Source organism: Euprymna scolopes, chromosome 38 (assembly GCF_053919585.1).
Source record: "Euprymna scolopes isolate OS-2025 chromosome 38, ASM5391958v1, whole genome shotgun sequence".
Lineage (NCBI taxonomy): Eukaryota > Metazoa > Mollusca > Cephalopoda > Sepiida > Sepiolidae > Euprymna > Euprymna scolopes.
This window is the reverse complement of record NC_136519.1, coordinates 28,018,534-28,033,779: the sequence shown is the minus strand read 5'-3', so window position 1 is coordinate 28,033,779 and position 15,246 is coordinate 28,018,534. Positions and strand designations below refer to the sequence as shown.

Below are 15,246 nucleotides of genomic sequence, written 5' to 3'. Positions count from 1 at the left end.
TTTTTTTACTCAAAAAGTTGAAGAGGTATGAAGACACGAGTGGCATCATTAAAACAAGCAACCTTTTGTTCTCCAGAATTCATTTTTTTTCTACATAGTCACCACCATTCTCAATGCACCTTCTGCCAGTGGGCCTGTCGGTGGGGCATTAGAATACACTGACTTCCCCCCTGCAGAGGGTAAAAGTCCCTCAATGGTGGTCCTGGATATGACCTTAAACTATATCCAGTGGTGAAGCCCCAGCTTGTGGGCTTTGGGGAGTGTGGAGCCACCCTTTAATTACCATTGCTCCCAGGTCCACTCTGACCCGGAGTGGTAGTACCTGTTAGGGTCCCAACTATGGGTTAAATAGAAACCAACGTGAAAACAAATATATTCTATTAAAAAAATTTTTCTTCAAAATCTTTGGATTCGGCATTAAATAACCTGAAAAGGATTGATATGCCGTAAAACAAAAACAACCAACCTTCTGCCAGCGATGAATCAGGACTATGTGTGGTCGCCCAGTGCACACTTTGTCATATTATATTCGTTCCAAAAGTAAAGCCTCCTATTTTTTGTAACTAAAAATTTGAAGAGGTATGAAGAAGGAAGTAGTATCATTAAAACGAGTGACCTTTTGTTCTCCAGAATGTTTTTCTACATAGTCACCACCATTCTTGATGCACCTTTTGCTAGGAATCCAATGAGACATCTGTTTCTGACAAACGTCCATGACGTAGGTTGCTTTCTTAAAGTCTCACACCATCAATATCTGCAACAGAGGGATGAAACTTTCAGGTTATGAATGCACAAGTTCAGTCTTGATAACACAATTTGAAATACCCCTTTGATCTATTCAGGTGGAATGAAAAATAGGAGGCATTACTTTTGGGATGCTCCTTGTATATTATGATTTATTTTGTGTGTGTGATAGCAGTAGGAAATCCATTGTTATTGATAAAAGAAATTATTACTCTCCCGGGCAACGTCGTGTAGTTTTGCTAAAAAAATGAAAGTGGTTAGGACTTACCACACGTATAGACGACTTCCAGGTACTTTTGGGAATTATGCGGGCAATGTTCACCAAACAAACTACTCGCAACTTTAGCAACGCAGTGTTTACGTCCCTGACAATCTTTGATCGCCTGTTCAGCAACTTGGGGAGTTTGGCAATCTGAAAGAACCAAATAATGCCTTAAAAATTAAGAAAAAAAGTTATCAAAGATATAAAATTTAAAATGAACGGATCCAAATAAAGCATTTTTTACGCATTACGGAACTGAAAAATATTTGGTATGTTTTTCTGTTTTTGTTTACTAATATTGCACCAGTTATCAAGGCATGGAACCACTCAAGGATAAGGAGTTAAGCTACAATCGCCTGTATACAGCATAATCACGTTGACACACCAGTTCCTGCTGGATCACCAAAGTTAAGCAATGTTGAGCCTGGTTAGTACTAAATGGGTGACCATTTGGGACTTCCAGGTACTGTATGTGCTCTCCGCTTATCTCAGCATTCTTTCAAGTTGTCCTGGACTTCTCCTTGCCACTGGACTAAAGCAGTGCCGATTCAGGAGAGGTGTGGTTGGAGATTGCGCAACCCTTGTCTCATAATTATATGCACAGCTGCTCCTACAGGGGGTATCCTTTGTCTTTCGAGACTGAACAGAGGCATCGCGCAATCACCTGTATTCAGTTGAACTATAATCGCCTGCATTCGCCTCCAGCTCAAACTAGGGGATATTTTCCCTTGACCACAAAATCAATAGAGTTCAGGTCATTTCGAAAATGGCCTCATTCCCTGTTGACTGTGGTATGTAGCTAGCCCTGTGCAGTTCTAGGAGATCCATCCTCCCAGGCTTTATCATCTCTCTGCGAAAAAGAGTTTATTTCTAATCGCCTTGTAACAGAGCATGGACATGCATAAAGTGACTTTATGTAACAGAGTGTGTGTATGGCGACTATATACAAATACCGAGCCATGCGTGAAATAGCGGAAAAAGAGAAAAAAAATAAAATAGAGGATAATCATGTGAAAGAGGATGATCATGTTAGAGACGTAGGTGACGTCACAGCCGTAAAAAGAAGTTATGCATGGCAGGAGAATGAAGAAATAGATGTCATTACAAAAAAAAAAAAAAAAAAAGAAAAAAAAAGAGTCGAGTTATTACTTGGCCTATGTTCCTTGCGACATACTCTGCTACAACATGTTGGGTCCCTTACAACGTTACAACCTGAATCACTCCTACCAGAGAACGCTGATGGGGATACCCAGGCACTGTTTTTTTGCAGGACAGAACGCACTTCATTCAGGATGCTATCTCTTCCATCCCACTTTCTTCTAATCCTTGTGTCACATCTTCCAGCCGTAGAAGAGAAATAAATAATGCTTCTACTTGCCTTCACGAATGGATCAAACAAAAAAATAGGTCGAATGGGATTAAGGTTACTTAAAAGGAAACTGATTATCCAGGAAGACAGCTCAACAAGTATTTGTTCATATTAGACTTGACGACCATGCTATAGTCATTTAGGAAACAGACTCCTGGTGCCTTGTTCTACAGATGGGATGATCTGGGAAGTTCCATTTGGCTTTTGGTAACGAGAGAGAGAAAAGTCCTTTATTGTGTTGCAACAAGACAAGTTCCCCGTGTGATGTACAAGTTTGCATGTACGCAAATGAGAATATAGTAGTGTTGGGACGATTAATCAGAAGTTTCAGAATCGTTATCAGAATTGGACAAATTTTAGACTCTTTTTCGATGCCAAAAACGATTCTTTTAATTGATTTTTTTTTTGTTTTTATTTAAAACTTAATTTTCAATCGCTAGTAATAAAAAAAAAATATTTATTGATTTTTAAACTATTAGTAAAACTAAAATGTACAGATCCCATCCGCCCACAAGTGTAGTTTTACGTTCAGGAAAATCGACGTGTTTTTACTGTATTCTCCACCCTTCAATCTATAGCTAAATATTTAGAGATTTTAAAGTCGCCAGAAATTGTATTAGAATCGGGAATTATATCGAAATCGCTTCATCACTAGTACATGGTAATTTGAAGAAGTTCGTAATTCAGTTCATCCACGGAAGAATCCCGTTATTTCTCGCTTTAACGTTGCATATTTTCTTTCAAAATACACAGACACACATATTTTATATATATATATATATATATATATATATATATATATATATATATATACACACTAGCAGTTCAGCCCGGCATTTGAAAACTCTACTAAACTCCTCCTCCTCCGCCAATTTTGGGTCTAAACATTTGAAATTTTAGATGTGGGTTCCCTGGATATGGATCAAACTAACTTTATTTGAGCCCAAAACAATAAATGTTAAGGTGTCAAAATTGGGGTCAAAGTTAAAAAAAAAATTTAACATCTCAGCCAATTTTGGGTCTAAACATTTGAAATTTTACAGAAAGGGTATTCAGACATGCAGCAAGCTTTTTAATCAGTTTTTAGGCGAAAATTTGGCTGCCAAGAGGTCAAAATTGGAAGAGTTGACCTTTGCAGACTCTACCAAACTCCTCTGACAAATTTTGGTCTAAACACTCGAAATGTTAGATGTAGGTTATCTCGATAAAAGTCAAACTTTTTAATATCTCTCTCTCTCTCTCTATATATATATATTATATATATATATATATATATATATATATATATATATATATATGTGCACATAAAGTTATGAACAGTACATAGGGCCCGAGCAAAGCTGGGCTGAACTGCTAATATATATATATATATCTTATTTATAATATTCGAATTTTATTATGTTTATATAATTGAGAATTCGGTAATAGTTTATATACCAATCAATTTTAGGTCAGTATAAGGTAACTTAATTACCAGTTTTTTTAATCGAGCATTCATATATTATTTTCACATAAAATACAATTGTTTCACGACCATTGGACAATTTCAAACCTTATATCATTTGAAAATATTCACAAGTGCGGCCTTTCTTCAGACGTTGAGAAAAACACTTTTTAAATGAACAATATTTCCTTTTTAAGGAAAACTATGCAATAAAAAATTAATCTACATTTCTTCCTTTTGAGGTTTTTCGTTCTGTTTGTTTAGGATTTTTTATATTTACCTATTTTTGTATCTCTATTTTTAAATGTTTCAATCGATTATTCATTTATCCTAGCAACCAATTACCTATGTTCGCTTAATTTAGGTTATTACTATTTTTCTCTAAGTTAATGCTCTGTTGCCCAGCTGCCATCAATCAAAATGAATGGCTCCCGTCTTGGGGAGGCCTCATGTTTTGACAAGCTTCTGGACTTGACCTTACTCCCGATCTGAAATGGAACATGTATATCAAATCCATTGCCAAAGTCGCTGGAAAAATGTTGGGATTCTTCTACTGCTCCAGTAGATATCTCACTGCTGATGCAATTCTCTACCTGTATAAAAGCCAGGTTTGGCCAACGATGGAGTACTGTTGCCACATCTAGGCAGGAGCTGCTAGAAGCAGCTTATCCTGTTTTGATAGAGTTCAAAATAGACTTTGTAGCCTAGTGGGGGATGCCATTTTCTCTTCCCTGCAACCTCTTTCCCACAGAAGAGACGTTGCGAGCCTGTCCCTGCTTTATCGTTATTTTCATGGCAGGTGCTCATCTGAACATCTATGGTACCCCCCCTCGCCAGACTTTCATGAAAAACACTCATCTATCAACAATTTCCCACACTCTTTATCCGTGCCTACACCCAAACGTAGATTCCATGAACAGGGCTTCTTTCTTAGAACTGCTCGCCTGTGGAACTCTATTCCGTTTGCCTGCTTTCCAGCTAACTACAATCTGATTGTCTTCAAGTCCAACGTAAACAAGTTCTTACTGAACCGTCCCCCTAAGTAATCCAATTTACAAAATTCCCACTAATGTTTACTACGCTAAAATCACAATGACTAATGTATACCCATTAACCTTTATCCTCGAGTGGCCGCTGATCCTTGATAAGTGGTGACCCGCATGTAAAAAAAAAAAAAAAAAAAATTACAGAAGTGATGAAACCAGAATCAAAAAGAGAAGAAAAAAAAAGTCACAAAAACACCTGGACATGGTTAAGAAAAGGACACATTAACAGAGAAATAGAATTTCTACTGACAGCTGCACATGACGTGATTAGAACTAACCACATTAAAGGTAAAATCGATAAAACACAGGACACAGTAAATGTAGACTCTGTGAACAAAGAGAAGAACCTGTAAACCACATAAGTGAATGCAGCAAACTAGTTTGAAAAAAGAATATAAGAGTAGGCACGACTGCATAACGAAGCCATTACGCTGGGAGCTCTGCCAACGACTACACTTCAAACGGTACAAGCACAACCCTAAGCTGAAATCTAAAAGAAAACACTTGAAGCCGCAAATGTTAAGCAACCATATGTGAACTGTAATTGAAGCAAAAAAAAAAAAAAAAAAATGGCGGAATCACATTGGAACTGGAATCGCAAAATTGTAAATAAACTACCTCCACCTCCTCTCAAAAAAAGAAATTGTAGTGTCAGTATTGATAGTCGTGTAAGAAAGAAACTGGGAAATTAAAGATTTTGCCGTCCCAGCAAACCACAGGGTGAAGATCAAAGAGACAGAAAAACGAAACAATTATGTGAAACTTGCCAGAGAAGTGAAAGTATTATGGAACCTGAAGATCAATATGATACCAATGATTGTAGGAGTACTAGGAATAGTCCCAAAAAACATGGATGAAAGACTAGGAGAAATTGGAATTAAGGGGAAGACTGAGGCTATACAACAAACGGTAATGCTGAAATCTTACATAACAAACTGGAATGTGGAAACAAACACAAGCTACAGATGCTATATAAACTGCAATAGAAGCAAAACAAAAAATGGCAGAATGTGAAACAAAGAAAACAGCAAGTACAAAATTGTAAATTAACTACAACTTAAAAAAAATAAATAAAACTATAGTGTCAGCATAGACAGGCGCGATGCTAAACAGTCGTGAAGGGTCAAGGAGGATGGAAAGACTGAGGACAAAAAGCACTAACCAGACCTCCACTGGATGAGTGTGAAGAGGATTGGAACTTTGGAGAGGCTTGTTGTCAACCAAATTCCAGTGAAAGCCAATGGTCATTGCCATCGATAAATTAATGGCAAATGGTTGTTGCAATAATGCAAATTCATTTGCAAAAGTTATTGAAAGAGGTGGCGAGTACTGGAAGTCTGGGGAGACTTGTCACCCAGACTCCAGGGAACACAGATTATTGATAGAAAGAAATCTTTGATTATGGCATGTGTGAAAACTCCTAGCGAGTCCAAATAATAATATAACTAGGACCATAATGAGATGTAGATATAGAAAATATATATAAGTGAAATTATATAACTATAATATTTTAAAATAAATAGCAATTTATATGCATATATATTAGGAAATATACTCTCGCTTTGCTATACGCTTCACAGTTACTCGAGCGTACAGCAAAGTCCCAACCTTAACGTGTGACATTGACCTTGAAAAATAGTGTGCACCATCCCTAGGCTGGAGACCATCATTATGTTAGGTTTGGTTGATCGGTTCAGTGGCTTGGGCTGTAGGAGTGTATGTGTGTATATATATATATATATATATATATATATATATATATATGCTATGACCTTGACCTTTGTCCCTAACCTTGAAAAATATTGTGCACCATCGTTAGGTGGGGACCATCATTATGCTAGGTTTGGTCACGATCGGTCCAATGGTGTGGGGTGTAGGAGAGTTGTATACAGACACACATATGACCGCTACTATTTTATCTATATATATATATATATATATATATATATTTTAAAATATAATCATAATTATAATATTTTAAAATAAGTTGCAATTGATTCATATATATATATATATATAATTTGGCTGAAAAATGCAAAGCTTGCGGTTTGTTTACAAACAAGCGTTTGAGCACTTTACAAGTGATGGACGGATGTTTATTTAAATAGGCATTTGGACAGATTACTTGCGAGGGGTAGAGCTGCTGACTGTCAACACGACGGTTCTAGGTTCGATCCCTGGCTTGGGAGAGGTGCTAGTCTAGCGGCACTGATGAGTTGTGATACAACGAAACAGGACTGTATGTCGATGACTACAAATATATTTTATATATATATATATATACTAGCAAAAATACTCGTCGTTGACTGGGTTCAGAAACAGCCTACAGAAAATGGACTCTGATTTATGAAAGTATGATACGTTATGAAAAGGAAGGGTTGTAAAGAGATAGCTTCGAATTTGGGGGTATCAAAGCCAGAGCAAAATATGATGAAAGTAAAAATAAAATAGATAAACCCCATAATTTATTATACCATACCTGTTCACACTGAAACACTTATCACAATATTTTATGGATCTATATTAAAAAACCTTGTTAAACTTTGTGACATATTTCCATTCTATGGAGGTCAAGCGCGAACGAACACCCCATAATTTTATTATACCATATTTCTTCAAACTGAAACATAATTATCAAAGCATACTTACGCAGATAGATATGAAAAGTCTTTATTAAAGTTTGTGCCTATTTCCATTCTATGGAGGCCAGGTGTGAACGCAGACCCCACAATTTTATTATATCATCCCTATTTAAGTTAAAACATACTGATCAAAATATTATTGTGTACATCTATATCAAAAACACTTGTAAACATTTTTTTTTTAATTTTTAATTTTTTTATTTCCATACTTTGTGGACGAAGCACGTACGCAGACCCCACAATTTTAATGAATCATCATCATGCCAGATCAAACATACCTATTCCTGTGTCTCGATACATCTTCTATGATTATGTGTGATCAGCTTTCTATAATAGTCAACCATATAGGAGCCTATTCGTGACCAGACACACAGACGTTCAGCTTTATATTAAAGAAGATATATATAACTATAATATTTTAAAATAAGTCGCAATTTATTTATATATATATATATATGTGTGTGTGTGTGTGTATATGTATGTAAATATGTGTGTGTGTGTGTGTGTGTGTGCACTGCAGCATTCATTGTGCACCATCGTTAGGTGGGGGACCATCATTATGCCAGGTTTGTTCACGATCGGTCCAATGGTGTGGGCTGTAGGAGAGTTGTACACAGAAAAACACACACACACACACACACACATATATATATATATTGCTATATTTTCAAATATAATCATAACTATAATATTTTAAAATAAGTCGCAATTTATTCATATATATATATGTGTGTATATGTATATATATATATATGTGTGTGTGTGTGTGTGCACTGCAGCATTCATAAAGATTCTGTAAAATAGAAAACTACAAACTTACTGAAAAGTGGTTCTGGTTTTGTCTTGGGACAAGCTGTTTTATTCCATGGGAAATGTCTCAACATGGCCGAGTAGACAACAATGCGATTGGAACGCCGACATTTCAGACTCAGATTTTCATTTTCACAAGCAATTTTTTTGTGAAATTCCGCTGGAAAAAACAAAATGAAATAAATGAAGACATGCAGCAGACATGCATGAAAATTATTTAAAAAAAACAAAAAAAAAAAAAAAAAAAAAACATAAAAAAGTCCGCAAGGACTCGTGGCGCAGTGGTTAGTGTACTGAGCAAAAATCAATTGTAAAAGTGATATTCTCCTGAAGGTTGAAGGTTCAATCCTCAATGTGGGCGACCGAAATATACATTTGCGAATTACTTAGGACCTCTATCCAGTTATGGCTGACGGAACAAGAGTATGCTACCCCCGTGAAGTAAATAAAGGGTTTCACTCAAAATTCCGTCCAAATTTCCGAGTTCGACAGAAACATTCCCGAGTTCGACAAGATACACCTGAAGAAGGTCGGAGGTTATATCGACTGAAACGTTGTGAAGATCACACTCAAGATGAGAACAGTAGTCCGATGAATAATAATACATATAACTAATCCTTATCTCCAAAATTCAGAAACGTAACATAAAAAGGTTTCATATTTAATTTTAAAATGTCCGTCTGTAACCAAAATTATGTCATACTAGGTATTTTTGTTTGATAAAAAGCGGGCAAAATTTATAGCCCGTTGAATGTATTTTATACCAAACTGATTGTTGGATACGGTTAAATTTGTAATCAGTTTTTGCGTTAAATACTTTTTGAATTGAAAGCCATGTTTAATTTTAGAAAAGTTTCCGATGGGGTAGCTAATCTCTATAAATCCGAGATGAAAAATAATTTTCTGTGAGCTTTCGATGGGTAGCTTATCTGTGTAAGTTCTGAGATGAAAAATAATTTCCGCTGAGTGGCTAATCTGTATAAATCCTTAGATGAAAAATAGTTTTCGGTGGATAGCTAATCCGTATAAGTCTTGAACTGTACAAGTTTTGCAGACTAAAAACAAGATTCCTTCTCATGTGGAAACAAACAATTATGCGTGGGACTTCTAAAATATGTTTTTTTTGAGTGATTCCGGTTTCTGATTGGTTGCTAGCAAAGTGTGGCTCCATTTGATTGGTCAGTTCCTCTCTCCAGTGTCTATAAATAGAATCTTCCAATTTTCTTTAATCTTACATTCTTATTATACCAAAAATATTGCAACAATAATCTATTTAATTAAGTTGGTCAATTTAGCTCTTATGCACAGATCATCGTGTTAGGATTAGATCACTCACACAGACGTAAAAAACATTTAAAAAAATAAATGTTTCAATTTCATCGTGATTTCATGCGATTAACGGTAGCCGAATGGATTAGGTCCTTGCTAATGGAGCAAGAGATGGCTTCTCTCGTTGGGTTCGAATCTATCGACTGGTGTTAATCGTGACACCATGCATACTAGTGTCTGTAGGTATTTAATTATTATAGTAAATAATTATATATATATATATATATATATATATATATATAATTATTATTTTTTTTTTTACTATAATAATTAAATACCTACAGACACTAGTGTTTAATCATTTCGGGTCAAAGTTCCCCAAAGAGAAATAATGTTTTTAGCTGTCTCCTTTTGCCGGCATAAAGGTTTTCGAACCGCAATAGAGACAGACTCCAAAATCTTTAAATGGTTTTTGGAGTCTGCTCTGTGTAGCACCTCGAACCACTCCGTTTTATATTTTTCAGCACAGCATGGATTGTCAACCAAATGCAGAGTCCAAGGCTACGGAAGGATGAAGACTACCAGATCCTACCCTCGTCTGTCTTATTTTAGATGGAACGTGCTGGTTTATACGAGTTAGCAAATACAAAGATGTTCGCCAATATATATATAACAAAACGAATTGGAAAATTTGATGGAATTTAAACTATAGGCAAGATTAATATGCATGTTGTTACTGTTAAAATAGACCCTATATAACTCTCCTTCTCCCCTCCCCCCAAAGTAAGATAAGAAGGTTTCAACAATCATTTCCGAGTACCTTTCAGTAAGTTTCGGATCTCCTCGATCCAGGTCAGGGAGTCGAAAGTAGATGCACTAACCCGGCACACATGCATACAAACACACACATTTGAACCCAGTACCCTTTAGTTAGCATAGCTATCTTTATCTCTCTCTCTCTCTCTTTCCTTTTCTCCTCCTTTCTTTCTCTCCCACTCTTCCTCTTCCTTTCTTCCGCTCCACTCTTTACCTCCTTTACCCCTCCGCTTTCATTCTCCCTCCTGCCCTTTCTCTCTTTCCCCTCTTCTCCTCTCTGTCTCTCCGTTTTTCCCCTCTCTCTCTTCTCCTTTTCTCTCCCTTCTTCCCCCCTTCCTTCTCTCACCCTCTCTTTATCCCCCCCCATTCTCTTTATGCTATGAACAATTTGCTTGTTTTAGAAATCAATAAATTTTCTTAGTCACTATTTTCAAAGAAGAGTCATTTAATTTTCCGACTGTATTTATCATTTCCTCTGGCTTATATTTTCATTCTTTATTCTTCCGTTCCTTTTTTTTTTCATTCTTATATTCTTTCATTCTTAGTTCTCCCCCCCCCCACCTCATGCCAGACCAATCTTTCGCAAAGATTCGTGCCAATAAAGATCCAACGTGTGGAATTGGTTAAAATTCAAATTCCTCCGAAATTCTTCTTCCTTTTTCGGATTTAGCATAAAAGGAATTAGCAGCAAAAAAAAAAAAAAAAAAAAAAAAAAAAATTAAAATCCTTGAAGAAAATTTCGGATCTTTTTTTCTCCATTAATAACCATCATTTAGGGTTAATCTTTGAAGGTTTTTCTCTCAATAACTATTGATCTCTGGAAATAACTGATACAAAAATCAATATTGGTGAATTGTGTTAATTCCTTTTTTTTATGTTTCTGAATTTTTGAGATGAAGATTGATTATTCATTATTTGGATTCTTCAGACTACGGTTCTCATCTGGAGTGTCATTTTCACATTTCGGTCGATGTGACGTCCGGCCTTCTTCAGGTATACCTTGTAAAACTCGGGAATTTGCACAGAATCTTGAATGAAACCTTTTATTTAATCCATGCGGATAGCAAGCTCTTGTTAGATCAGTCATCAGTGGGTAGAAATCCAAAGTAATTCGTAATTATATTTTAGTGTCGCCCGCATTGAGGATTGAACCTCCAACCTCCGGAGAAGTGGAACTTTACAACTGAATTTTACTAGGTACTTTATCCATTATGCAATAGGTCCTCACAGATCCTCGAGTTCGGCAGAAAGATTCCCGAGTTCAAGAAGGTTGACTGACTGAAACGTTGTGAAAATAACATTCAAGACGAGAACAGTAGTCTGAAGAATCTAAATAATTCAAATAAATCCTCATCTCAAAAATTCAAATATGTCAATCATTATCTCAAAAGATACACTTGAAGAAGGTCGGAGGTTACATGGACCGAAATGTTGTGAAAATAACACTCAAGTTGAGAACAGTGTCCAAATAATACAAATCTTTTTATAAATATTATTTATACAATAATATTTAAACTCAATGGCGATTCCATGGCTTCTTTATTCAGTGAAATTAAAGTTTTTAAAGGGGGTTCAAATACTATGCAAGTTAGAGTTTTAGATGAGCGTTTCATTTTATAGTGAAAGTACAACAGAGTTCTTCCAGACTAACATAAAGGTGATAGTCCAGTTCCAACTCCTTCAATATCAGCAACAGAATCATGCAAGTTGGTTTCTTGTCCCAACACTCTTCGGAATCTTCTCTTTCGTTCTCCTGTAGTACGCCTTTGGCAGGGCAATCGAGGGAATCTATTTAAATACCAGATCAGACAGCAAGCTGTTCAACCACAGAAAAGATGTTAGAAGCCTGTCTTTCTTCGATCGTTATTTTCATGGCAAGTGCTCGTCTGAGCTCCAATTTATGCCCCTCCCCCCTCCTTGCCAAACTGTCATGGAAAACACTCTTCTAGCTGAAACCACTATCAATAATTTTCCCCCACTCTTTATCTGTGCCTAAACCTAAACATAGATTATCCAGTGCAAGCTTTCCCAGCATATTCACAATTCTCAGACAATTCAGAGACTTACTGCTACGATTTTTAAGTTCCGCTTTCTTTTCACAGTTGTAATATTGAGGCTCAATACAGGGAGCAATGTAATATATATTTTGTTGTCATGAGACGACCCTCCTAGGGATGACCTTCTGCTTTTGGTAGGTAACATACGTCAACAAAAACTGTCACAATTAGCAAATTCAATGTTTACATTATATATACGAGAAAAAGTTGCAATTGATGATGATGATGATGATGGTAATGATGATGGTTATAATAGAGGTCGCCCACGCTGAGGATTGAAGATTCAACCTTCAGGAGAATATCACTTTCAGCAAAGCACAGTGGTTAGAGTACTTGGAAAAATCAATTATAAAAAGTGATATTCTCCTGAAGGTTGAAGGTTCAATCCTCAGTGTGGATGACTGAAAAATACAATTGCTAATTACTTAGGACCTCTATCCAGCCATGGCTGACGGAACAAGAGCATGCTACCTCGATGAAGTAAATAAAAGGGTTTCACTTAAAATTCCGTCCAAATTCCCGAGTTCAACAGAAACATTCCCGAGTTCAACAAGATACACCTGAAGAAGGTCGGAGGTTACATCGACCGAAACGTTGTGAAAATAACACTCAAGATTAGAACAATAGTCCGATGTATCCAAATAATACAATATTCTTGTTGCAAAAAAAAAAATGTGAATAATTAGACAATTTTTACAAAACTTCAATCAAATCAAAATTCAGATAAAAAACATTCATTGTAAGGTAAGTTTCATGAATAAATATTTATTTTTTTGAATAAGAAACAAATTGATAGCAAACAAAAATTTTTTATTTATGTTTTTTTATGATTTCTTAAATGATATTTTTATTTAAATTAAGAAAATTATATATTTTTTAATAATAAACCATTGATAGCAATGAAAACTTTTTTTTTTTAACTCACGTTCACCCCTAACAAGGCACATCGCCACTTGGACATTAGGGGCTACTATTTGGAACCATGCCTATAAAAAATTAACAAGATATTGGCTTACATTACATTTAAACTTCTGCATATCAATACAGTCAGGGAAGCAGGTAGTAGGAAGGGAATTCCAAAGTCTAGTTGTTCGAAGGAAGAAACTATCATAATAGAAAGCTTTCCGGCATTTAGGGACCTCAACAGTGAAGGGGTGAGATTTTATTGCTAAGCATATTAGTTGGGGTATTGTATGTGGATGGGGCACTAGTGTAACGAGTTCATCAGAACATATTCCATTAAAATACTTGTAAAACAAGCACAGAGATGCAACATTGCAGCGATGAGACAGAGGTTGGAGCTTAGTTGACAATGTGTTTTCTTAAATGACGTTGGCTGCTGAGATTTCATCAGCTCAGGATTTCGGCACCTTTTAGCTTTTTTACGTAAAATGCCCAGAAAATTCTGACGATAATACGGTACTTATATTGCATGGATAGCAATTGTTTTCATTAATATATGCACAGTGAAATTTGGAAGTTGAATGTCGAATGCAGCAACAAGTCCTGGGAACATGTTTACCAGGAAGGACAGTTGGAAATGTACACACACACACACATATGTGTGTGTGTGTGTGTGTGTGTGTGTGTGCATTTCCAACAGTCTTTGCTAATCGAGCAAGAGATGTCTCATGTTGCAGAGTTCGAATCGTTCGACTGATGTTAACCGTGACACCCTCCACTGAAGATTCCCGAAAGGATGAAACACTAGTGTCTGTAGGTATTTAATCATTATAGTAAAAAAAAATAATTATATATATATATATATATATATATATATATATATATATATGACTACTTTATTTAATCACATAAATTAATATACGAAGATATAATTTTATGCGTAAATTTTTCAGTATTTATTTCAACAGTGCTCAATACATAGGTAGAGCTACGTACTAAGATATGAAAATATATATGGCAATTAAGCTATACAGAATATTCCGCGTTTCATTCACATGAGAATTTGTCAGGCTTATACCCATGCATAAGCCTGACAAATTCTCACGAAAACAAAACACGGAATATTCTGTGTAGCTTAACTGCCATATATATTTTCATAACATATATATATATATATATATATATATATATATATATATATTAGTTATATTGGGACGGTTCTAAAATTTTTTGTGATTCTGATACAATTACCGATTCCACGTCTTTTAAAATCATGAAATATTTATCTATAGTTGTCTTTCTTTAAAATTACTGTAAAATACCCACGTGATACGAGATATCACTCACATACATACACACGCGCGAGCGCAACCAAAATCCGGTAGAAAAGAATATTCTAAAGTTTACTTATATCAAAAGATTTTAGAAAAGATTGCGATTTTATTAATGATAAAATGGTTAGGTTTTTTTTTTTTGGGGGGGGGGGGGTATCCTCTTTCAGACACACCTTACACTTTGGCATTAAATAAACACTATTTCACATGCGTCGCTGTCTTATTAAGGAATACACTGTTGATTTTATATGCTGGGTCCTTCTACTTGTGCGGTGATAAAAATTCTCAACTGCACTTGTAATGTTTGGTTGTAAAAAAGTGTTAACGTTGGTCAAAATCGGACTGTTCCTCCTTTGATCGGATTTTTTTGGTTATCGATTTTTGATACTTATCGGAGCCATTCCGATGCAAAACCTATCTAAGAACACTCCCGGACACAAAGTGCATTCGTGTGAAATTTTAAAAAGGAAATCAGCCGAGCCGTTTCGGAGTCCAGAAGGAACGAATTCACGCACAAAGATAAAGTGCCTTTTGTATATAAGTAGAGATT

At 35.7% G+C, this 15,246-nt stretch overlaps 1 protein-coding gene across 1 annotated transcript in view; it reads right to left on the bottom strand.

The window, feature by feature from the left end:
• The window catches only part of LOC145263034 (uncharacterized), a 64,826-nt gene that overhangs the window by 15,952 nt on the left and 33,628 nt on the right, over positions 1-15,246 (bottom strand). Inside the window, exons 4-5 of the mRNA XM_080119866.1 lie at positions 8,328-8,477; positions 1,013-1,156 (exon numbers count right to left, since the gene is read on the bottom strand). Of these exons, the coding sequence (XP_079975992.1) occupies positions 1,013-1,156; positions 8,328-8,477 (294 nt within the window). The remainder of the gene's footprint in view (positions 1-1,012; positions 1,157-8,327; positions 8,478-15,246) is intronic.